Genomic DNA, 24530 nt, shown 5'->3' with positions numbered 1-24530 from the left:
CATCTTACTCTTCTGTCAGTTGCGACTGTGGCATCTGTCTCTTGTCTCTCAGCATCACAGAGCTTGTGTATCATGTTCTGGTGGCACTGCACCACACAGCACTCAACTTGGCTGCAGACCCTCAGGACAGCAAAGCTACACAGACTCCCAGTGAACCTTGGCAAGTGCAGGGCACAGGCTTCATCCAAATTGTTAAATAATCAATGTGTTCCCATGGTAACCAGCGCTCGCACAGCATTGGCTTAGCCACCTCCCCTTGCTCCACCTCTCAGGGCTCTCGCTGTTACCTCACTGCAGTTTATGTGGCTCTGTGCTCACACATGCCCGGCCATAGGCTGGATGTGCCTGACTGCCTTTTCTACACACACACAAGCACATACACACCGCAGAGCCCACACACCGATTTAAGTGAATACCACAGCTTATAATTTACATGTCTATAAAGATGTGAACCCTCACCATTTAAGGCACAAATCCATTAGAAGGAATATTCTTTTTATTCTGACTATGCATACGTTTAATAGCACGCAGGCAGGCGAGTACTGAAAGGGAAAGGTTCCTTGTACAGGGTTAGATGAGATAATTGAAAACACAATAATATTGCAACAAATATGTTTATCAGTACAGCATTAACTGCTTGACTAGCACAAACTTGTCTAAAATTAACAATTTACTGTTTTATAGGTGATTTTCTTTACAGTTTTTACAGCTTTTTACTTTTTATTACTTCCTAAGATAAGTTAAAAGGCTACTGAGGGATAGTCATATCTACTGTACAAGCCTGAATAGTACAAATAAGCCACTCCAATACGAGCAGCAAAATGAGTCTAAACAGGTTTGCACATAGCCTCTCTTTAACATATAATTACTACTGTGGTAAACAAATGGCAAAAAAACATAACAAATATCAACAAATCTAATTTTAAATGTGTTGGTGAAGCTTGCATAACATATACGCAGGCAGCTGCCTCTGTTCAAAATAATCCAAAACCTTAGGAAGGTTTGACTGTCAGCATTACATTCTGTGCTTTTAAACCCTCATCTTCGTCATAGGTAGAGGGGGGAAAAAGACGGAGAGGCTTCAGCATGTGCACGGTGACAGCATGCTGACAGGGCAATAACCCTTTCCTCCTTAGCAAACATTTCCATATCAGTTCTGCTCTCACCAAGGCACGCTGACATGAGAGCTCAGTCTCCAGTGGTGAAATATGACAGTCAGCCCTGCTCAGACGATGCGCCCAGTCATTTAAATGCTTCAGCCGATGCTGAAGGAAGCTCTTCCCAGGCCTGAAGTCAGCGCTAATAGCAGATAGGAGAACAAGGTATGCTGTGACGTGCTTACGTTATCTAAAAAAGTAGATGCCTCTAGCTGTGCTGCGTTTGTTTTCTAGCAGAATGAGAGATGCAGTTGGTGCTGCTGCTCTGATCCTTCGGCTCTTATTGGCTTCTCGTAGGCCACGCTGCAGTCTAATCAATACCTGCTCAATTACCATGCGCCCAACATCTCATTCACGCTGTATCCCCTGTGCAAGCGGGAAGAGGGAGGGCGAGAAGCCAGGTGAGAGAAGAAGCATCTGAGAAGGCTGAACAGATGACAGCGAGAGATGTTTTACTTGCAGATGCTGTCAAAACTCAATGTCAGGGACAAAGGCGGAATAACGAGATGTAATAAAGAAAATCCCACAGCGGTAAAGGTCAACTGTTCCAGCTATCCCTTTACAACGGTAGCTGAATCCAGCCATTCATTTCAATAGGGAAATTAATTAGTTCGCACATAAAACAGACCAATTAAAGCTCAAAGTTTTCTGATTTGATGGCTATGATTGAGCATTTTGACTATGTTGCCCCCCCCTGCTTCCAAACCCTCCCAACACACACCTATGAAGGATGGACACACATCTATGAAACTATAATTAATAGCCCGTCACAGCTGTCAGCAGCACTCCCTCCTCATCTTTATGTAATATTACAAAAGCATGCTCTGGCTTACCTCGCTGCCATGCTGAGCAGCTTCAAATGAGAGCTGGCTAGTTTGACCTTCACAAGTAGCAGCCACTAGGTAGAAGTACTGAGTGTAACGAATATTCATAACAATGTTGCTCAAGAAGGCTTTCTACAACTGATCGGGTTTGAACTTGACTGCACCTCGCTCTGTGTGCTTGTGACAGTACATCTGGCATGTAGCAAGCGTGGATTCTGACACGACAAAGTGGGAAAAGAGCAGGTTGTAAATAATAACATTAATAGTGGCTGACATTGCTCACGCTGGCTCACGGTGACAATGTCATGGCTTACTGGCACACTTGAATACAGCTGAACTTCTATTAATGTTATTACAGTGTAGTTAGACAGACCTGTGCTTTTCCAAGTGGGGTGGGTGATATTTCAGTATTATCTTTTTTCAAAAGCAACATGTTTCCACTAATGTCTTTGATTCAAACCTGTGACTTTGATTGTAGTGGAAACTAATGCAACTGAGTTATGGAGAATTTTTTCATCAATCTGCCACACAGCCGAGACACCAGCAAATCCATAGACCACACTAATTTTAAGACTCCACCTTAATTATGATGTCAAACATTCTCCTATGAAGTTTTGTGACTGCATCTTGAATGCTTGTAATGCTTTCATAATAAAAAAAACCCAGTCAAAAAACTCAAAACCACAGTAGATTTCTCTATTTTTCCATCACAGATGCACAGAGACAAACAAATGGCCTTAATAATATCATGACTTTAGCCGTTCTTTATATTCTAATATCAGTACTGCTGTGGTCTGTGTGTTTTTGGAAAAATGACAAAGCAACAAAGCAGTTGCTGCAGGTGATTATCTAAATCAAGGATCTAAACCCTCAGGGCGTTATAAATAAAGAAAACTTGAAACATTTTTTGCAATCTACAGATAATAAGGTACAGAATAAACCAACAGAAAAAACCAAGAACATTTAACAGCAGAAATGTTGAGAACGATTATTTTTAAATACATTAAATATTTGTTTTTCATTTATACATTGCAAAAAATGGGCCTGATTGTCCAGTTTAGAAACAATCAATGAACGGATTCAACTGACTGACTCAGTATCCTAACCATGTCGTTATTCTTTGCTTTTAAAGACCATACAATACATACATTCCTGCAACATATAAAGCTGCACGACAAATGATGCATCGGTGTCAGCCCTGTGACTGAGTCATCCCTGCTTTTCAGATGTTGCTGCTAATAAGTGGTAACAGCATTACAGGTGCTCTTGGAAACAGCCAACCGCTGTGCTAAAGATGGGTAATGAAAAACTTAGAAACAATAATCATCACAGATTTTTTAGCAGATACATGTACTGGGAAAATTACTAAACTGCTAATTCAAATTAGTCACTGGTCTCACAACCAGCACCACCGAGTCAATGTCACAGAAAAACAGCTCCAATGGAAACTACCACATGTGCTGTGGTGAGGCTTCACAGTGACAGGAGTCTAATAGTCATCAGCATAATCCTGCCTGCGCAGGTCACTGTAGCATGTTAGCGCTCTGCTTTTGACTGGTTATCCTGAAAAAGCCTCTGAATTTATTTCCCTCCGATGGTTTGGATTTGTAGCTCAGGACTAGCTACAGCGCACAGCTACAACCAACTGAGTGCTGCCATTTTCAAGCTTTTATGGGTTTACTACTCAGCTGCTCTGATGTGAAATATTCTTAGTTTTCATTTTTGGTTTACTTTGCATGTGCCAAGTTACTAAGATACATCTTTAGCAAATAACTAAAAATGTGGACTTTTTTTTTTCAGTGGAGGAAACAAGCTTCCATGGAGGAAACACCCAGGCAGGATGAGGTGAGATATTTCACAATGCGAGTGCAAACACTTAAGAAAATATCCAGAAATGAGCTCTAAATAAATTAGCTAAATAAGATCTTATAAGTCTAATATCATATGAATATTTAGGTCAGTTGTTTTACTTAAAGATTTATTTTTAGTCTGTTATGCCTTTATCAGGCAGCAAATGTAACAGTAACAGAGAGATGGGACGATGGGCAGAGAAGGTGGATGAGCAGTTACCAGCCTCCAGCAGGTGAACATGCAATAGTTTTACATGAAGGTTTTTGTATGAACTAATGTGGCAATAAAATGATTTTAACTGTGAGTTTCAAGTGTGTTAGCAGATGGATTTTTAGTCATGGATAGAGCTGCATTAGCTGTTTCTAGTTGTAGCTTCAAATTTACCAAAAACACAGCTGTTTATATACTAAGAAACTAAGATTTTCATCAGTCTTAAGTCTATCCTGACATCTCAAATGTACTAAAGACATGAAATCTCACAGAAGTATCATACTGAAAATCAAAGCGATCCTCATCAAAATAAATAAACACTACGAGTAGCAAACAACACTGTTTTTTAATGCTCTGTTTTCACTTTTGTCACCTTTCCTTACTTCTTTCCAGTGAACCCCAGACCACAATCTTCTGAGCTGCATTTAAACCAATCCAATTTTAGACTTTTTTTCCTTTAAATGGGAACATTGCAACTGTGATTCTGCTTCATGGTCCTAACAGTATTGCAAACACGATCCTTAAACCCCTTAAGTGCATGTTATTGCAAGAAAAGAGATTAGCTTTCTTTAATTTCCTTTACCTGCTTTTGACTACACACGATTTTGCTCACGCAGTCCTACCTTTCATCAAATCTGCTAGAATATTTTGGACCAAATGGCCGCTGCAGCTGTTCAGGCAGCGCTCGTTCACAAATCAAAATCATGATACAGTGATAAAACTATAGAGAGCAAATACAGAGTCCTTAGCGATCTACTGTAAAATAATATAGTGAAAATAACAAGCCTAACTTTGGCCTAAAGGCCAATAAAAACCATTCGTCCCCATCTCTCAGGAGCCGAGGCCTGTCTCAACACAGCGGCAGAGATCCTCCTGTCATGGTTGAGGTTTCATGATTTTCTATAAGCTCCACTTGGGAACGCCCACATGCACACAAATCTCCATTCACTACCCGTGCCTGAGTTTTGGCTCACAATAAGTGTAGGTGTTGAAAGTGATGAAGAATTACAGTAAGTAGGACACAAGCGAGGCAACAAATACAAGAGCTGCGCCTCTAGTTTCCCTCTGATAGTTATGAATACATGAGCACATTTATCCATATGCTGATGTATTTAGCGCCAAACAGCAGAGGGGAATAAAAGCAGGGCATTGTTTTAAACGTTTGTAGCACTTTGGTGATTGCCAAATCAATCTGCCTCCTGTCGAGGGTCCAGATTGCCTATTTTTCACTGCCCACCTTGGGCTGCGTTCAGGCAATACACACTGTCCCCTAAAGAATGGGTTTCAGCCAAGAGCAGAGCAGCCATATTACTGGACTGGAGAGATGACACACTGATCTGAAAACATGCAAACCTTTTATTTCTCTGACACAAAAACCCCCACTGTATACCAGCTGGCTGCTGAAACACAACAACTGATTTAATAGATGGAATATGATAGCAAAATATATGGGCTGCAGACATTAAATAAATAAAAGGAATTGATTAAAATATCTTTATCATGTTTTCTGTCAAACGTGAAGATGCATGCTTAGCTTCAAGACTATAAATAGAGAGAATAAGCCCGTTGGACTCTTTACAAATAAAGGTATGAGAGTAAACTACCTCCCAAGATGTCACCACACCCTGCTGAGAAAATCCCCCTGTGAAACCACAACTCACTGATTTGCGACTTCAGTTTTAATGCAGACGACGCAAGCAAGATTTAATATATTAATTTTATTTTTACCTCTAGGACAAGCCAGTGCAGATGCATCAGAGATATTATGAGGTCAAAGAATTCCGAGTAGAAATGCACACAAGACTTTTGGGAATGCCAGAGATGTTGATGGTCCCTCCCTTCCCCTCAAAAAGCCAATCACCATGTAGCACTGATGCATGTGCTCGGTTTCTTTGCATAAACAGGAGCTGTAGCTTTCGGGTCGTAAGATGAAGCCAGCTTTAAACCAGCATTCTATTCGAAGGCCACCAGATGGCGATAGCTGTGGCTGCAAAAAGGTTTCGGGTTCTATAGAAGTCTTTCTAACTTGACCTCTGTAACCACTTTCCTGATGACTCACTCATTCATTCATTTTGGGTTATACTGAATGAAAACTTAAAGTTGTTTTGTAAATCTAGGTATATGTGTAATATGAATTAGCATAACAGTTGCTTAGGGCTTCTGGTGGGTTTAGGTAAAGAAGCTGACTGTGTTGGCTCAGGTGGAAAAAAAAATAACCCTTATTTTTGGGCAAATTGTTTGTAATCACATTTGACTGGTAACTCTACACTCTACACTGACCATCCATTTAGATAGATTTCTCTTGCTAGCCTAAACTTAATACCTGGAGGTGTTTTCAAGATGGCTTTGTATGAGTCCACCTAACCCAAAAACTCTTGGCTCCAGCTTCTTAAATGTAAGCACAGTAAATCTGTGAGCTTTGGACTGCTGGTCAAATCATTTGCATCATCATAGAAAGGCACAGCTCATTTCTCATTTTGAAAGGCTAAAAGAACGACTAGTTTGACACTAAATGTTAATGCGGTGTGAATGACGGGCTGAATTTCTTGAAAATCCCAAATTCTGGCAGAATGTACTGATGTTGCGTCATTCCTGTCAATCACACTGTCCCTCCCCTCCCCTCCCACATTCCCACCTGCTGAGATATTCTAGAGAACATATGCAGGGCTTGGATTTGGCTGATTACATAATTGCACATTTTAATGGTGAGTATTAATCCACAGTGGCCCATATTGGGTTTTATAAGCAGGCAGATTGGGACCCGCTGGCTCTCAGAAAGCAGGGGCAGTCGGACAATGAAGCTCTGGGCTGGAAGAGCGCTTTACAGTAGAGCTGAGGACCACTACTGTGTTCCATAATGCTATTCACCACATAGCAACTGCACATTTTTATACTGCATTTTAGTCACAGCATCATCAGCATCAGAGACATATTTTTCTGCATATAAAGAAACGATTTGCATCCTGACTGCTACAGCCGTGTGGTTGAGGGAAAAATTGTCTTGGAAAACAAGCAGGCTTTGGTCGCCTGCGTATCAACATTGCAGCCTGTGGTAATTAGCTAGCTGAGCAGCAAAGCTGCTGTGCAGCTCTGACTGAGCCTGCACCATGGCAACACACAGGGCTGTGTCTGAGCACAGGCTCCTCTCTGCTTTCCTCTCCTCCCCCTTCTTTCCTCTTCTTGTTTATTTATTTATATTTTACTAGCTCATCCCTTTCTTTTACGCCAAAAACTCTCATTTCTTCATCTCTTTCTTCCTGCTTCCCATCCTTTCCTCTCTGCCCATCTCTATTCCTAATCACCCTCCCCCTGCCTACCGTCCCCTGTTGCATCATCACACAACATAAAAGACACTCGGTGGTTCACGTACAGGGAGGGCTCGGCGCTGCTGCTTTCCTCGACATTCTGAATGCGGGGTGGTGAATTTTTCTGACATATGGCAATCAGTATCATGTCTTCCTGCTAAATTCCATGTTCATCTATGCTGGATTACACACAGTGTGCATTTTAAACATATTTAACAACAACATTTCTGTCAGCTGATCGAATGCAAAATGTTCATGCTGAACAAACTGCTGAAAAAAATAAGAATTGTTGTTAATATACAATTGAGTAGATTTAGGCTAAATGCTAGATTTAAAATGTGTATATGTGGTAATTAACAGTACCTATAGGCACAGCTGTAACCTCTATACCAGCTGTTCCTTCCTGTGTCTATTTTTATGCTAAAATAAACCAAGGGTGGGATAGACTTCAGCTTCTGGTTACAGTTTCACACTGAAATGGCGTACAGTAGGCTTTGACTTATAGTTTCTCTTGTTTGGTGGCTTTGTCATAAATGTTATCAAATCAGATAGCAAGTATACAAACTTCATTGGTTTAAATAGGCAGTACATGCAGTGAAAGTTTGTTACTTTTGCCAGTGCTGACCGAAGCCCTAAACTTAGCGTTCACACCACAGAGACTGTTACAGCGGGACTAAACACTTTCCTGATGAGTTTCTGGGCTCAGTTCTTACTTTCATGTTTTACTAAGTAAAACAGATGCAAGTCCATTTTTAATGTTATGATCATTTTAAGAGTCTGAACATGGTTGAAACCCTGACGTCATCTCCCCAGTCAAAACTGATCACCGTACAATGAGAAAGGCTGAACTGTAGAGAACCGTCTCTTAAAAACTGATCAGATAAATAATATAGATCTGGTTATTGCCAATTAGTTCACCAGAATGAATTTTAAACGTGTGTGGTTGCAAATTTGTGTCACTGCTCAGATGTGGTCGTTCTCCTCATCATTTTTAATCCAGAAACTTTCCAGAAAAAGAAAATTGTTCATCTACCTTTATTCTAATCAGTAAAGCAAACATAGAGACACAGACTTATCTTACTAGAAAATCAAACGTCGCCCAGGTGATGTTTAAGATGTGCCTCAAACATGGTTCGACTTTCATTTTGGAACTATTTTATAAGCATGATTTATTCAACACTGAAATGTTTCTTGGTCTATCTAGGATAGGAAGACTTTTCAGTCACTGAGCAGTAGCCACCGAGGCTGTGGCTGTAGCATCTATGATTAGCATCTTGCATACAAAGGCAAATCAAGATTTATAAAGTGTCAAAGTGTTATGCTCTGTGCACACAACCCTGCAGTTAAAGACTACAAAGAAAAGTCATCCAGTCAAGTTTTGCCCATCTGACCCTGTTACACCTGGAAAAGCACAGTTTTGTGAAAAAAGGCAGTTTGCACCTTTGAAAGTGTTGATAAGACACCTTCCACACTGGTAATAAAGAGATCTGAATGATTTCTAGCTGCTATGCTTAAACATTAAACATAAATGTTTCCTTTGTTCTCTCCTTGCATGCCTCAGCTCGTGTTGCTTCAGCTTAAAGTCAACAAAAATGTCGGAGGCAGATCTTTTAAGCGGCTGCTTATGATCATTTCTATATAATGTTTACAGAGTTTTGGTAGAGTGAAGCATCTGTTTCAAGGTTTTCGTTTTTTTAAGAGCATTTGGGGAATTCAGAAAAAGCTGGGAGCTGGGAGAGTAGTAGTGGGAAGTTTTATCGAACGCCTCACCTGGGCGAGTGATTTCAGGTTCAAGTTTAAAATGAATGCAGCAGATACTTAACTTTACTATCAAATAATTGTTGTAAGCATTAAGCTGCCATGCTATGCTACTGGCTGCGACTCGTGTAACAAGTCAGTTTTTTAGAGAAGAAAGAAAGCTGAATTATTTTGGAAAATCCACTCGGCGTTTTGCTCTACTTATCTCGTGGTCTAGGAACACCTTTTCTGCAACTTAAAGATTTCCTTTGAGAACTCTGATACACCATGTGATCATTGTCCCTTTAATTGAGAATCTTGAGTCTAACTGATAAGGACATAAGTAAGTAAAATGTATTTATATAGCACTTTTCACTGATAAAAATCACCCAGATCTATGTGATCAGACTGACATGAGAGTATTTTTGCTGCTAATACTAAAATGAGAAAATGTGGATGGCTAGCTCCTCCAGGAAAACAAGAAACCTAAACATTTATACGGGTTGATTCCCCCAACAGGATTAGCATGTGTTCCAATGGTGAGAATCAATGTTTCATTAAGCTACTGTGCATCTGTTTGACTAATAGGTACAGGTACCTACCTAAATCGCTTTAATCTGGGCAAGTAAAGACAATGATATGTGGTAGAGTTTGTATTTGGTATGTAATTTGGTATGTACTAGAAGAGCACGGCAGATATGATAAGTGTCACGGGACAAACAAAAAATAAACTCTAAATCTTCTAACGGCAGTATAATAACAAGTGACTCATTTTTTCCCGTCTCTGTGATTTAGATGTGTCTGTCTGTTTTTCCAAAATTGATGTAGATAGAAATGATTTTCCCTTATGAAAATAATATTATTATATAATATAATAATTTGTATATACAACAGACAGAGGCCTGGATAATGCTGGCTGTCAGCTTGGTGGGTGGAAACAGGAAGCCCATGTGATATAAAAATATGCTGTATGTTCATGTAACAGGAAGCTGCAGATGCCCCATGCAGGTTCTGGGGCTTGGAGAGAACCTTCTGCTCCGCATGTTCCTTCAACATACAGACATATTAAATAGGAGAAGAATATACATGGTTCTTGTAACATGTCGGCGGCCAACACCAGAGCAGCCTCAGTGCTTCTTGGCATTGAACATCATGTTTTCATTTACATCTTCTGCCACAGGTGTCCAAAGCTTTGGCAAAGGCTATGACACATGGGCCATTTTCATCTCGGACTAGACCACTCACATCAGGAGAGACATTTTTTACTGTAGGATAAGGATGACTACTCTGAATAACTTTGTATAAAACTGCAGTGACCACTTCGTCTAAGCACCGGTTTATGTTTGCCACTGTGGGAATACATCGCATGGATGGCAAAAGTGGCATCACATCCACTGGCGCAAAATGGACGAGCCTGAGGCAAGACCACACCGCCCGTATGGGCATTTATATGACACACGTGTGCAGGAGCACAGGGATTCCCAGATGGCACAGAACTCATGTAGGGAGATTTCTGCAACACTGCTGCAGAAGACTGCAAATGGATAAAAGCGCCATAATGGTGAGTATAAATGCATGTGGCTGTGTGATGATGTCACATCGACAAGGCAAGGGACCAATGCAGGGAGCATAAATGTAATTTTGGCAGCAAAACTAAGCCACTGGACTGCCTCACTGGGTCAAGGTTTCTAATTCCACCTTTATTTGTCAACCTTCTGTATATTCTTATATGCAAATCAGTAAACAATGCAAAGAATCACATATGAGCCATCTATTCATAGTCTGAGTGTCTAACAAAAATTTTCCTTAAAAAGCTCTAAAATAGTTTATTAATATAGCTTTAAAACTGCTATATTGTGGGGTTTCTTTTATAAAACATATAAAAAGCCTGGACACATTTATCAGGGTTATTAAATGATTCATGTGGAATAAGGAGGCTGAGAATTAGCTGCCTTTGAGGGCAACGAGACCTGAAAGAAAAAAAAATTAAGCCATTAAAAGGTTTATTAAAGGATTTTCTACAACTTGTTTCTTATTTTAGGCCATTGTTTACATTAGCTTACATTAATTTGTAAGATATGGGTTAAAATATATAGCTTTTGTTTTTGTTTTCACTTAATATTGAAATTATATCACTTTAGATAAATGCGTTTGGGATTGCTCAGGCTTGTCTTCTCTTCTCATCAGAAAATGGTATCAAAAACATGGCATTTGCTACTTAACAAAGATCTTGTTATTACTTTTGTACTGCAAAGTCATCCAAATTTAATCAATAAATGGCTAAATTTAAGGTCGTACCCCGTGCAGCAATGCATACAAATATCACCGGCCTAATCATGCTGCTGCACAGGTCTGGAGATGCTGCTGCATCTTCTCCGAACACTGCTCGTCACCCCAAGATGAAACCTTTGATTCATGTGATGTATGAAAAAAGAAAAAGCGGAGGAGGCGAAGGGCAGTGGGAGACAGGAGGGGGATGATAGAAATGAAGAACACTGAACAACAACACAGCACACACACACACGCACACACACACACACACACAAATGAGAGGCCAGACCAAATGGCTGAAGGGCTGCTTGGATAATGCATTAGACAGAGATGGCACTCAGAGCAGCTACACATGGTAAGAAATGCACTGCTTTGCCAAATGTCCTCCACACACACACACACACACACACACACACACACGCACAAACACACGCGCGTGCGTGCACGTCGGTGTAACTAGAAAATGGAACACAGACGCAAAAAAGTCTTCATTATTCTGTATGATGAAATCATGAATTCTCATCACTAAGTAAAGCTCAGAGAATTTCCTGTAGAACAGAATTTTAACTACTTGGTCATCAGCTCTTAGTATTATAATTAGTTATACCATCGGAGATCCATATATACCATGCATACATAAAGGCAAGGCGAACACTAAAACGTGGAATGAAAGCAAAAATATCCCTTTGTAGATTACTATGAATGAGTGAGAACCAAATCAGTGAAAGTAACCCTACTGCTATTATATCCTTCCTGAAAACTCTAGCAAATACTAGACAACCTACTTAACTGGTTAAAGAACCTTTTAGGAAGTGCCCATTGAAGGAATTCATGCTGAATTAGATGAATTTTAAATTTTGAGCCAAGCCAAGAATTGCAACTCAGTTGCTCCTTTGCGACAAGCAGACACGTACAAATCTGAAATATGAGCACTAAAGCTGATTCATATACATCTGCCCATTTACTTTATCTTCATTATTTAGTTAAAGCTTTCCATTTAGGCAACACTTCATTTCTCAGCTTATTTCGCAACAGGAAAAAGTTGCTCTTTTAAACAGATGGCATTAGATTTCCTTCCGTTTCCTTTGTGCTCCATCGTGCAATGTAGAGTCATATTTACAACTATGTTTTCTTGTATATCAGAAATACTCTCTCCAGTTAGTAATGCCAAGTCTTTCCCTTCTGTCATAATGTATCGTGTGAAAATGCTGAGTACTAAACTAAACATGACTTGAAGATATATGCAAGTAAAAGCTTATTTAGACAGGTAGTGATTAAGCCCTTGGAGCCACAAGAGGGCTTTTAATTTAAAAGGCTTGAGCAGGAAGTATGGGTATCATTAGGAGCGTCTCAAAAACTGCAAAACAGAAGTGTAGGAAAATAATTAGGAGACTGAAACAAAGTTCCTTCTGCAAAAGAACCTTAGGTTTGGCATGACTAAGCTGCTGTAGGTACACATTTATTTATTTTTTCACAGAAAATGCTAATCCTGATTATACTAGCACTTATTTTAAAGTATTCTTTTATAACTATTCAGTAGTTACATCCTGTTTCATTGGTTGGACAACTCAGGATTTTGTGTACCTTATTGTAAAGTGTTACCAAAATAACAGCCGATATGGCGGTTGAATAAAAGCAATAAAAGCACAAGCGTTGTTGAAAGCACCCACACACCCCCACAAAAATGAAGAGGAGTCAGAAGGCTTAGGGACTAGCTCTTCACTGATATTGATTGGATATACACGTATTTCATGTATTGCAGCATGTGGGTGATGGAACTGGTGTACTTTGCTTAGGATGTTAGCACATTCTTACTAAAAGGAGTCTAGCATCACGGGGAGGAAAAAGGCTTTTATATCTGTACATACGATCTATCACAACGTTTGATTCTTTTAATAAACAACTACAGGGGTACAGGATCACCAAAATCTCATTCCATCAAAAGGCCCGCATCCCTCGCTCCATCGCTGATTCAGACGTCCAGTCTGCCCTGCACAGCACAGCACAGTCGCATTTCTAGGCCAGTCTCTACTGTGATCAGCAAAAACCCCTTAAATAAAACAAAACAGGCAAGCAAACAAACAAATAGCACTCCCCTCCCTTCTCTTTTCTCTTCTGCTCTCCTCCCCAGCTGGCAGCGAGTGCCAGAGAGGGGAATGGGCGAGCTGATACGGGGCTGAGCCCTGGCAGGGCCTCTGACAATGACCATATGGATCACAGGGGCACGACAGCCTCGGCTTCCAGCAGGACACACACCTCCACACACAGGATCTGCCGCTTCGGGCTACTGCACCTGTAACGCTACACTAAAGCCTCTACATACATCACATAGCTGTAGAGGGGTTGCGCTAATGAGTAAACCACTTGATGAGCTTAAATCTGTGTTGGCAGAAGACACAAGAAATTTCTCTGATTCCAGCGTTTCACACTGAACCTCCATTATGAAAGAGTACGAGCTGATTCAGCTTGGTAACGCAGCAAACGGGGGAAAAAAGAAAAAACAACAACAACCGAGTAGAGGCTTTTAAGAGAGGTGTAGGAGGTGGGATTAAACACAGTTCAGCTTTTGGGTCACAGGTATAGCCGCGCTATATCACAGGTCTTCAGCTCCTATAATGGTGGCTGGCTTGTCAAAGTCTCCACAATTTGCTGACGTCAATGTCTGACTAGCCATTTCTCCGACGCTCTGTGCTTACCCTCTTTAACAGCATAAAAAAAAAGCTAACTTTTGTCAAAGTGCACATAAATATTGCAGTACGCCTTGTTTCCCTTGTAATGTAGTGCATTTCCCATGGTTCACTGTTCTCTCTTTACCCTCACACCGCATGGGTACAGAACACTGTGTTTTTGGGAAAAGGTTGGGGGTGTGTGCTTATAGTCTATGTGTATATAGTTATATGAAACAGTCTGTCTGTTACAGCCTGTAGCAGCGTTTTTAATCCATTGTTTTCAATCCAGTGGAAAGATCAGTGTAAACTGTCAAATACCACAGCTGCAAGTACAAAAGAATAGTAACCAAACATCTATGCACCATTTCAGTAGCAGAAACATGTTCATCGACATTTTTTTCTCCTATCCTATGTTGTCATGCTGCCAAGTGAGCATGCCAGGGTGAAATATTAAGACACTAAAACACCGCTAAGAGGCAGCAGCTGCTGCTCCTTGAAATGTGCAACAAAGTGAAAAGCTTGGTGCAACAAATCGTGGACCTGGAATGCTGAATTTGCACGTTTGTATCGCAGTTTTCAATATACTGGATGATAACACACAATAACATCCTTGAGCAATGTCACGCAGTGCCTTAACATGTTGGAACATCGTAGCAGTTCCGAGATTATGAAGAAGCAATTTCTTTGTTCTACTTCTTGAGTTTTTACTTTGTAGGAAATTCTAGTGGTTTTTTTTATTGATTGCAAAACAAATAGAAATATAAAAAAATACAGTTGAGAAAAATCAGTCAATACTAATAGTTAAATTAACAATTTAGCTATCTGCCAATGCTGGCGCTTTTTGTTTGCATTGTTTTTGCTGTAGTTAATCTACCTTTTGGTCTGCGGAAGCACAGAATTCTTCATTTAGCTCCCTAGAAAACTATAAAAATATATGAAGCATAGCAATGATGTCAAACAACAGATACAGATTGGCGAGTACCACATTTTAAATGTGATCTTATTGGAAAATAAACTCAGCCAATAGGAAGCACTAAATCTTTCATATCTCATGTTGATTTCATATTTTGCGGTTTGGCTAGATGGTTTAATATACGCATTCACTTGCACTGAACTGATCGCTGTAATGCAGTAATTTGGGTAGGAAAATGTAAAACATTTCACCTCCTGCATGGTTAAAGCAGGCAAATCAGTTTGAGGAAAAAGGTTTTGAAACCTTCTACATTGATTACTCCAAATATGTGATTTAATTTTCACTTAACTCATGAGTGAGTGAGAATCTCCTTCCTACAAACATTTTTCTGCTCATCTGTATTTCAGGGATGCCTGATTGAACAGCCTTGCTCAGGTCATGCCAGTCTCCATTAGGTTAAAATAACCGATTTTTGTTATTTTAAAACATGAATTTTCTTCTTTGTGTGTTTCCTTGTGTTGGTCGTTGTCTCTGAGTCTCTGAGTTAGCAAAACAGCCCCAAACCATGGTGCCCCCTCTCCTGTAAGTCCAGGTGTTTTTTTCTTGTAGTGGACACATAAACAAATATAAAGTTGTAGGCATTTCTGCAGGTGTTTTAACGTTACTCTCGGGTTTTTTTTCACCGCTTTCATGCTTGCATGTTGTGCTCTTGGTGTGATCTTTGCAGGACGCCCACACTAGGGAGAGTAGCAAGAGCTCTGAATTTGCTCCATTTGTAGGCATGTAGATTTATGATGAACACTGAGTTATAGAAACACTTGTGTAGCTGTTGCAGCTGCCTGAATCTTAATGACTACCACACTGATAGCAACAAATAGTCTCAGGGTTTAGGTTAGGTTCTGGTTGACATCTACTCGTTTTTTGTTTTTTTTTTAAATCAGAAAAAACTGTAGTGCCAAAACGTATGAGAAATGTTCTAGGCTGTGAATATTTGTCTAATTTAGGTTGTGGCTAAGCCAAAACCCAATTCTTTTAAGCCACACCGCCAATCTCATCTCATTCAACAGCTGAGCTTTTGGGTTCACTTACTTTTCCAGCTTGGACTTTAAGTAATTACTCGATACAGTCGAGACAGAAACTGTGTAAGCGTTCTTCATTTAGCGCGTTAGTCCATAGTTAAGACTTACAAAAAGATCAGATCACATACATCCTGATAACTCTAAACTTTTTCCTGAAAAATGCAAGCTGTGACTCCAATTGTGTGACGTTACAATGAAAAGCAAACGCATTAAAAAAAAAAAAAAAAAACAACCAAAACTGAGCCCTTGTTTACAGCAGGTTCCGAAACGCTTCACAAGGTTAAAATGAACACAGGACCTGAGCTACACATTGAAAGATTTCAGAGAGTAATTACCAGTACACTATATCTGCCTGTTTCTGCCTCCTACTAAATTTAAAATGCTGCTTGGGGTGAGTGTGGGAGAGAGGGAGGAACAGGCTAGGAACGAAAGGTCTTCAGATGAAATGTTAATTCAACACTGACGCTAAAGAGCGATGTCTAAAAGCACTGACACTGTAGGGTGGCAGCAGACAAGCAAATAAGTGGGCTTTTATAGTTTTATCGGTACATGATACTGATTCATAAGGGTTTAAACTATAAAACATAATAAAGCTTGGAATAAAACACAGAACACAAATGTTAAAACCTGGAAAACAATAAAAAATAGATACAGACTTGAATGAAGTCATCCAAAGTTGATGATGGCACTTTTTCTTACTAGGTTAGGAATCTGTGTTTCAGACTCAGATATCAGACCAAGAAAGATGCAAAACTACTTCTACTGCAAACCTTTTTCAAAAAGATTTGGGCCGTTGTGTAAAGTGTAAATAAAAATAGAATGATTCTCAAACATTTAAACCCTATATTTATTTGAAAGTAGTAGATGATAAGAGATAAAAAATGATCAATTTTGTTGTTTTCTGAAAAATGTATATCTTTGGTTTGAATTTGATACCAGCAACATATTTATAAACAGCTGTATCATGGGTAATAAAAGACAAAACTCACATGTAAATTTGCTTAAAATTTCAGGTTATTAGATAAGAATTTTGAGTTGGGGGTCTCAACATAACTCAAGCATTAGACATAATAATATGAAATTGAGAAAATAACTTGAAATTTTAGGTTATTAATCCATTACTTTAAGAAAAGTACCAGAATTTTTTCTCTTACGGATGGCATTCTTTTTCCAATAGTAGAAAAAAGCTGAATTAAAATGTGAAATTTGTTTTGTAAATGATGGATGATGGAGAAAAGAGTGAATGCGTTTGATCAGTAAACATTTCAAAAATCAGTACTGGTAATGGGGGGCATTAGGGCTAAAAGCTGGAGTAGTTTCCATATCCTTTAAGGCACCTTTAATGAAGAACAATATATACCAGCATTAGAGCATCTAATGCTGCCATCCAGCCATCCTTATTTTACCAAGACAATGTCAGACATTGTTATCACATGCTAGAGCAACATGGCTCTGTAGACTGCTATTATTCACCTTCTAGAGTTGTCTCAACCTCAACCTTTATAAATTTGCTTCTTGCATCATACTGAAAATAAGTTTGCATTTAAAATAAAAACAGACAAAAGAAAGTGCTGCAGTTTGAAATTCATGTTACCTTTGTACTAACTTCTAATGAAATATATAGTTGAAATTATAAGCAAATAATTGCAAAACGTCACAACTTTTAAGAACAGCTGTGTGTTAATTTTGTATAAAACTGGGCTGGAGACGATAACATCTCCTGCAGGTGCAATGATGAAAAATGCCATCCATCATGCATTAACATTCACACCAAATTTCTAAGGAAACACATGGACATAGTGAATGCTGTTTCATCCAGATTACACACTGCTTTTCTTTTTCCTAGACAAGCTCATAGATAAACCCCTCCTTGATCTGATGAGGAAAATTCCAAGCCTTAGACTAAGCCTTTCGAGATCACAGTTAGAGGATCCAGCTCAAGACCTCTGGACGTGGAGCACACGCAAATCCCATCCGTTAATGCTCTCTGGGTTGCTGTCACAATAATGGCAAATCAAATCAGACTGAACAAAATCTCATCAGACAGATGTAGAAACCAATGATACCGATAAATCAATGCGACTGTAAAAAGACGCACGAACACACACATGCACAAATTTCAGATTGAGGCCTGAAAGCTCCCAAGTCGTAATCACCTATGGGAGTGTTTGGCATGGAACGCCCACCACGTCTGTGCATTCATTTAAAATGCCACAACCACTACAGAGACATGTTATAAACAACAGGTCTGGCAAAGCGTTCTGGACTAAATCTTGATGCTAATAAATAAAGTAAAATCCAATTAATATTTAAAGCTAATCATAGCCATGGAGTTGGAGAACACACAAAGACAGATTGAAGCCCGCAGGGGGAAGAAGGAGCTTTCTGACTGATGCTCCCAGTAGACTGAGGTCTCTATTTTTCTCAGATTTAAATTCAAAAGCTCTTGTTTTAAAGAATGTTCTTATAATCCCAGCAGAAATCATCCATAATTAAACTAGCAAGCTCATGACAAAAGCAACACAATCATTCCCTAAATAGATGACAGAGGTGGGGTTGCCTGATCATTTCCTCACATATGCATGAAATGTTCATGGCTACAGGAGCCATTTAAAAATGTCAATGATCCAGCTATAAAAAGCCAGCTCATACAATTCTCAATGACTGTGCAAGGTTATTACTTTTCATGCTAGCATGCCCAAAACATGAGTTGTTATGAAAGCTATAAGCTACAAGGATGTTGGGCGTGTGTGTTACTGCCCTGCTCTCTCTGGCTGTGTTATAGGTAGTGGGGGAGGGGGAACGTTCACTTTTCCCTAGCTAGGATGAGCAACGGTGAGGAGGGCCAGGAGGGCGGGGGTTATGGTGGGTGTGCATTTCTACCCATGCTGTGCTATAGCTCGTTCATGGGATGGGAAGCGCATATATGTAGGCCATTCACATGCCTGTTTTAGGAGATGGAGGGACAGATGCTTGTCCACAGTGTCAGTGCCTCTCCTGCTTCTCTCTCTGACAGCACCACCAACTGCCTCCTCTTACATAATCCCCTCCCCCTTCTTCAGGGCTGCTGCCTGCATTTATTGGCTTATTTCTCTCTTTTTTAACCTTTGCATTTTTACCCCACTAACCCCCGCTGCATGCCCCATTCCCTGACTCATTATCCGCAATTCCGCTATTTTTATTCCAGTGAAGAAATGTAAGAAATGTAGACACTCGTATATTCAAGCCATGAATGCCGGGTTGGATACGCTTTTTTGCAGAGTTTTTATGCTGGTATGTATTCACACGACAGAACGAGAGAGCAGGGATCCTTCGAAAGGATAGCACAAGCCAGGATTCGACTGAGGGGTTTATCCATTAATGGTGCTGTTTCAACAGGATAAGATCACTACATGAATCACGATGCAGTCGAAAGAGATTTTTCATCAAGCAGATGCTAATTTGCTCCAGTTGTAAGTTGAATATTGAACAAATACGCTGGAAAACCAAGGGGTAACACTGACGGAGAGTAAAATTCTCCATGTAAGGAATAAATGCTTACATAATCACATCTGCTTTGAGCTTTCAAATGTGTGAAACATGAAATACGCATGACTGATCTGGATGTGGCTGTAATGGAATAGATTTAAATGGATCATGCACAAGACAGAGAGAATGTCCATTTTCTTTTTTTCGCCTCCTCAAAGCTAAAGCCTCTCCTCCATGTAGTAATCTGCTAATATCAACCAGGTTGCAGCTCATACGAGGGCTCAGCTCAGGAGGAGCTTTCTCCACTGTGCTGCTGAAATTTCAGCCTCCATTTTCTTCTCACCTTCCTCACTTCTTCCTATTCTTCTTCCAAAACCAGGCTCAGACACAACAGGGGGTGAAATACAAATAATGCAGTGGCTTCACTTGCCGCAAACACAGGACTGCACAGGCACATACTTATGCACAGCAAGATCCATTCCTTGAATCTCATGCTCACCGAGCAACCCTTCCCCCACCCAAGCTCAATCTCATGCTCACATACATGCACCTTCCTTAATTAAAGCCTGTGCTCCTGAAGCTATTCTGACCTTCCATCAACTGTGATTTACAAATACATGTAAATAAATGGAGGCAACAGACACAAAATGGTGCACATGTAAAGAGGCAGTTTCATTCACACTGTGCGACACATAAAACAGGCAGCATTTAGATTGCGTCTCATTCTCTGTTTGTATTACACAACACAGTCTATTGTGATGCTTTGAAGCACAATGGCCTGCAAAAAATACAGGGACTGGCATCAGAGATGGATTTCATCATCCCTTCCTCCACTCTAAGCTAATTAGACAAAATCTGTTTTTTACATCTAATTTCTTTGAGTCAGCTTGTAATGTCAGGGTTACCGACTAGAGGGCTAATTCACAATAATTGCAAACTGCCTCTCGGTGCTGCTTCCATGAATGAAAATGCACCATTTCTTTGGCCTGTGGTAACTGCATCAGCATAAGCCTTTGACGACACACACACTTGGTGTGTTAAACCTATAAGCATTAGTCATCTGCGCCCAATCCAAAAATGAAGATCATCTACATGCATGTGCCGTGAAGCTAGATCAGCTCTATTCTGCTCTACAATGCGAAATACACAAGCGACAATTAGGAAAGAGAGGGCTTGAGAAGAATACTAAATCTGAATTTTCTTCCTTAAACCGACAGCTTCAGCTGGCACATGATCATTTCTGTTTTACTATGGCAACAGCCCCTCTGATCTGCCTCGTCAGGTCCCACGAGCCTGAGCTATGTAACAGAGTGAGGAAGAGGAGTTACCTGGTCATACCACTCCCGGTTGGTGCAGGTGCACTCGGGCCACCATCCTCCTTGTCCACTGGAGTTGTTGCCATTTACTTTGGGGCCACCCTTGGATTGGCCCTTTGGGTTGGGGCCTCCAGGGCCCCCACCAGACATAACCTTGCCCTTACTTCTCCCTAAAGTGCCCCCTCCTCCTCCCATGCTTCCACCTCCCCCTGAGGCTGGAGGGGGTAAGGTCTGGCCTCCACCATACCCAGGTGGGTATCCATAGGGCTCGGCCTGCCAGTCTCCTCCATACGACGGGGCGTCCATCCTACGCAGGGCAGCCATACGGGTCACCTCATAACATTCTGGGCACTTGCAGCAGTGGTGGTGTTTGTGCATGCTGGCTGTGCTGGCTGGGCTGACGCTGAGATGAGCGGCGTGGCACTCTGTCTCTGCTGCCTCCTCAGATCTCACACAGCACGCTGTGATCGGCTCACAGAGCGCTAATGCCGATGGAAATAACACTAATCACAGGAATTTCTACAGATTTTCCCTTTTCGTCAAATCCTGTCACTCTCCAGTTTATTCCTTCCGGACGCAGAAAAAAAAACGGACTGAGAGGGATGGGAAGCAGCGACAGGAAAACAAAAATACAAAATGGGCACGTAGTCTTTGTCCTCTTGACGTTGAAGATCAAAGGAAATATTTAAAATATTGTATACCGCCACACAATCAGAGACCAGCCCTGATGATAGAAATTTCCTCTTGCTTCTCTTGGTTCACAGTGATACGCATATAAATTCATAGATATATAGATATTTTTTGTTTATATATCATATATATTTACACACACAAATACATATAAAAATATTAATATAAACAGACAAGCACAGATACAGATATGTACAAGGATAAATGTATATATATATAAATATCTATATGCGTGTGTACAAATATATATATATAGATATATAAACAATATGTATAAATAAATGATATCCGCAGATGAAAATCTTCAGTTAATTCTTGGTATCTTCCTGTTCTTGTCAAAATCTCACGGCTTTTTTTTTCCTCCTGCGTTGAAAATCGTTGTCTTTCGCTCTCTGTCTCTTTTCTCAGCCTGCAGAGAGGAGCTGAGCACTGGATTGCCTCTCAGCCAGCTTGCCCTAGATGTGGATTATTCAGAGGGATGTGAGCTAGCAAGAGCGAGATAGTGAGAGAGAGATATAGAGCAAGAGAGAAAGAGAGAGAGGGAAGCAGGAAGGGACGGAGGGGGTGGGGAGGGGGAGATATGTAGCAGCATCCCTCTAGCACCTCAGCCCTGACAGCCACAGCCAATCAACTTGCAGCGCCGCCATCAGCAGCAGCAGCAGCACCAACAGGACTGAGCGCTTCAGTAGCTGCTCTTAAAGGGACCGCAGCACCCAAATCTCGCTGCTTCCTGCCTTGAGTGAAAAGGCACTTCTTCCCTAATCAAAACACAATAAAACATTGTGTGTGTGTGTGTTTTTTTCCTCTTAATATTTTAAAGAGAAAAAGGTCAGGAAGTCATAGTCTGCAATCTGCCAATGCAGTACTCAGCCTCTGATCCGCAAATTCTGAGTCTAATCCATGTTTTCATCAGACCAATGCAGCTGAAATCCAACTTGCAATGAGCACCCCTGTCATTCTGATCACTGGTCATCTCCACGGTCATCCTTAGTTCAGCTGCAGCCTGAACAGCTTTCTTGTGCTAGTAATTGTCAACCTCAGGCTCTGTGTCACAGTACACATCTGTAAATACTCTTGCAGTGGAAGTAGGTGCAGGAGATGAAAATCCCTTTTCTCCTCAATATCATGGCTCTCAGCAGAGGATGCATTTGAATCACGTTGCATTACTTTAAAGCGTTCTTTCGTTTCAAAGCGGCACCGCTGTTGCATTATTTTAATGGCAAGTCCTGCGCGTGTGCAGGACTGGGTCAAAAATAAGCACGGCGAGGGAAAAAGTGCACTCCTGATGCCTCGTATAAGAACCATAGGGGAATTATTTCATGTTCACAATGATGACATCAACACATGTGTACGAAACCAACACGATTACACGCTCGGGCTTTCAAGTGGGTGGAGGAAGAGATTGAGAGTGAGAATGTGTGAGCGGAAAAAAACCCCCACTATATGGCTTTCATGTATCTGTGGCAGTTATATTTTCAGTAATGCGATAGGACTGCTTGTGAGCCATTTTAAATGCTTGTGAACTCGTGGGCTGATCACAGCTAGATACAAAACATCCTGACACTGAGGGTGAAGGGTTTTTTTAGTGAACTGAGAGGGAATGTTACAATGTCGCCATTAAAGCCCTGTATACATGCATTATTAATGAAATGTGACGGGGAACAGAGCTGGGTGTGTCTGCATGGGGGAGAGGGTATATTTATACATAGTCTGCATGTTACAGTGCATATATACATTAAAGCAAGAAGCCTTTAAAGTGTGTTGATAGACACCATATTGCCATATTGAAAATCTGACATATATAAATGCCTATCCGTGCAACCTTCCCGTTAAACTGAGCAGGACTTTGAGGGCAAACTGGATTGTGTTGCAGCCCTACCAGGAGGCACACACAGCAGGCTCAGGCTCACTTAATTACATGCAAGAGTAACTCACTTCATTATAATGATATCCTCTCACTCTAACCTGCAGAGATTTTCATTTTCAAGCAAAGAGCAAAAAGAGGCATTTTTAAACAGATGCTGGAAACCACTGTATGAGTTACATCGTAGGATGTGCAGCCACATATGCCGCTGAATTGAATTAGAGCGGCGAGGCGGGGCTTTGAAGCAGCAGCCTGGAAGACCAATGTAAGCATATCGATCACACCACACATGACAGATCACATGTTGCAAGCATCCTTTCCTAAAACCCCTTTCTCCTGTCTCTTATAAACTGTCCACACTGCATTTACCAGTCAGTGCAATCATGGGGTGTGCAGTAAGAAGCTACCTTTATACATACATATATAAAGGTAGGTATGGGCAGGACAAGAAAAGAATAACCACAGATTGGTAATCGTCCACATACAAACACATGAACAGGTGTGACCAGTTCACATATGCAGACAAATCTTAGTACCTCAAAGAAAAGGAAACTGTTTCAGTTCCATATTATAGATGGGAAATACAATTTAAGAGCTGCTTTTCTGTACAGTTCAGTACAGAATACAGAATTAATACAGGAAAATGATTTTGCATGAATTAAATTGTACTGGGCAAGAAATGTCTTGATGGATAAAGCACTGTCTGTACTGATTGTTTAAAGTTTATAAATGGAGGATAACGGACGCATTAGTGAATATAGTGTAATCAAATACCATTGCCCTGGATTAAATGCAGCTTTTGCAAAGAGTATGTTTGCAGAAGATGGCCTCCCCTCCCTCAGCCTGGTTCTGCCGGAGGTTTCTTCCTGTTAAACGGGAGTTTTTCCTTCCCACTGTTGCCAAGTGCTTGCTTATTCTTTACCTTACAATATAAAGCACCTTGAGGCAACTGTTGCTGTGAACTGGTGCTATATAAATAAAATTGAATTGAACTGAATTAAATGTGTCCAGAGTGTGTAAGAAAATCCTTGTTAATATTGTGTTCAGGCAAACAGCATTAAGTGATTTATGGCTAAAACTAAGACTGCGACCTCTGACCCTCTGCTTGAGTTATGACACACGGGAGGAGCACATAATTTGCTTTTTGAACAGAGATGCTTCATTTCAGCTTTCGGC

The 24530-nt window shown here is 40.6% G+C and overlaps 1 protein-coding gene across 14 annotated transcripts in view; it reads right to left on the bottom strand.

Annotated features, from left to right (window-relative positions):
* The window catches only part of dlg3 (discs, large homolog 3 (Drosophila)), an 80475-nt gene that overhangs the window by 36182 nt on the left and 19763 nt on the right, over positions 1-24530 (bottom strand). For 6 of the 14 annotated variants that reach the window (XM_086302709.1, XM_086302713.1, XM_086302723.1 and 3 more), the window contains exon 1: positions 20813-21950. The exons of 1 other annotated variant lie outside the window; for it this stretch is intronic. In XM_086302709.1, the coding sequence (XP_086158835.1) occupies positions 20813-21178 (366 nt within the window). In that variant the 5' untranslated portion in view covers positions 21179-21950. Of the gene's footprint in view, positions 1-20812; positions 21951-24530 lie in introns of those variants that run through there. 7 more of the 14 variants (XM_086302735.1, XM_086302741.1, XM_086302744.1 and 4 more) reach the window with 3 other exon arrangements.

Source organism: Aulonocara sp. 'chitande type north' Nkhata Bay, linkage group LG2, assembly GCF_057382095.1.
Source record: "Aulonocara sp. 'chitande type north' Nkhata Bay isolate Kocher_YH1m ecotype deep benthic linkage group LG2, A_spYH_male_GT1.1, whole genome shotgun sequence".
Classification (NCBI taxonomy): domain Eukaryota; kingdom Metazoa; phylum Chordata; class Actinopteri; order Cichliformes; family Cichlidae; genus Aulonocara; species Aulonocara sp. 'chitande type north' Nkhata Bay.
The sequence above is the reverse complement of the archived record's forward strand: the minus strand, read 5'-3'. Positions and strand labels throughout refer to the sequence as shown.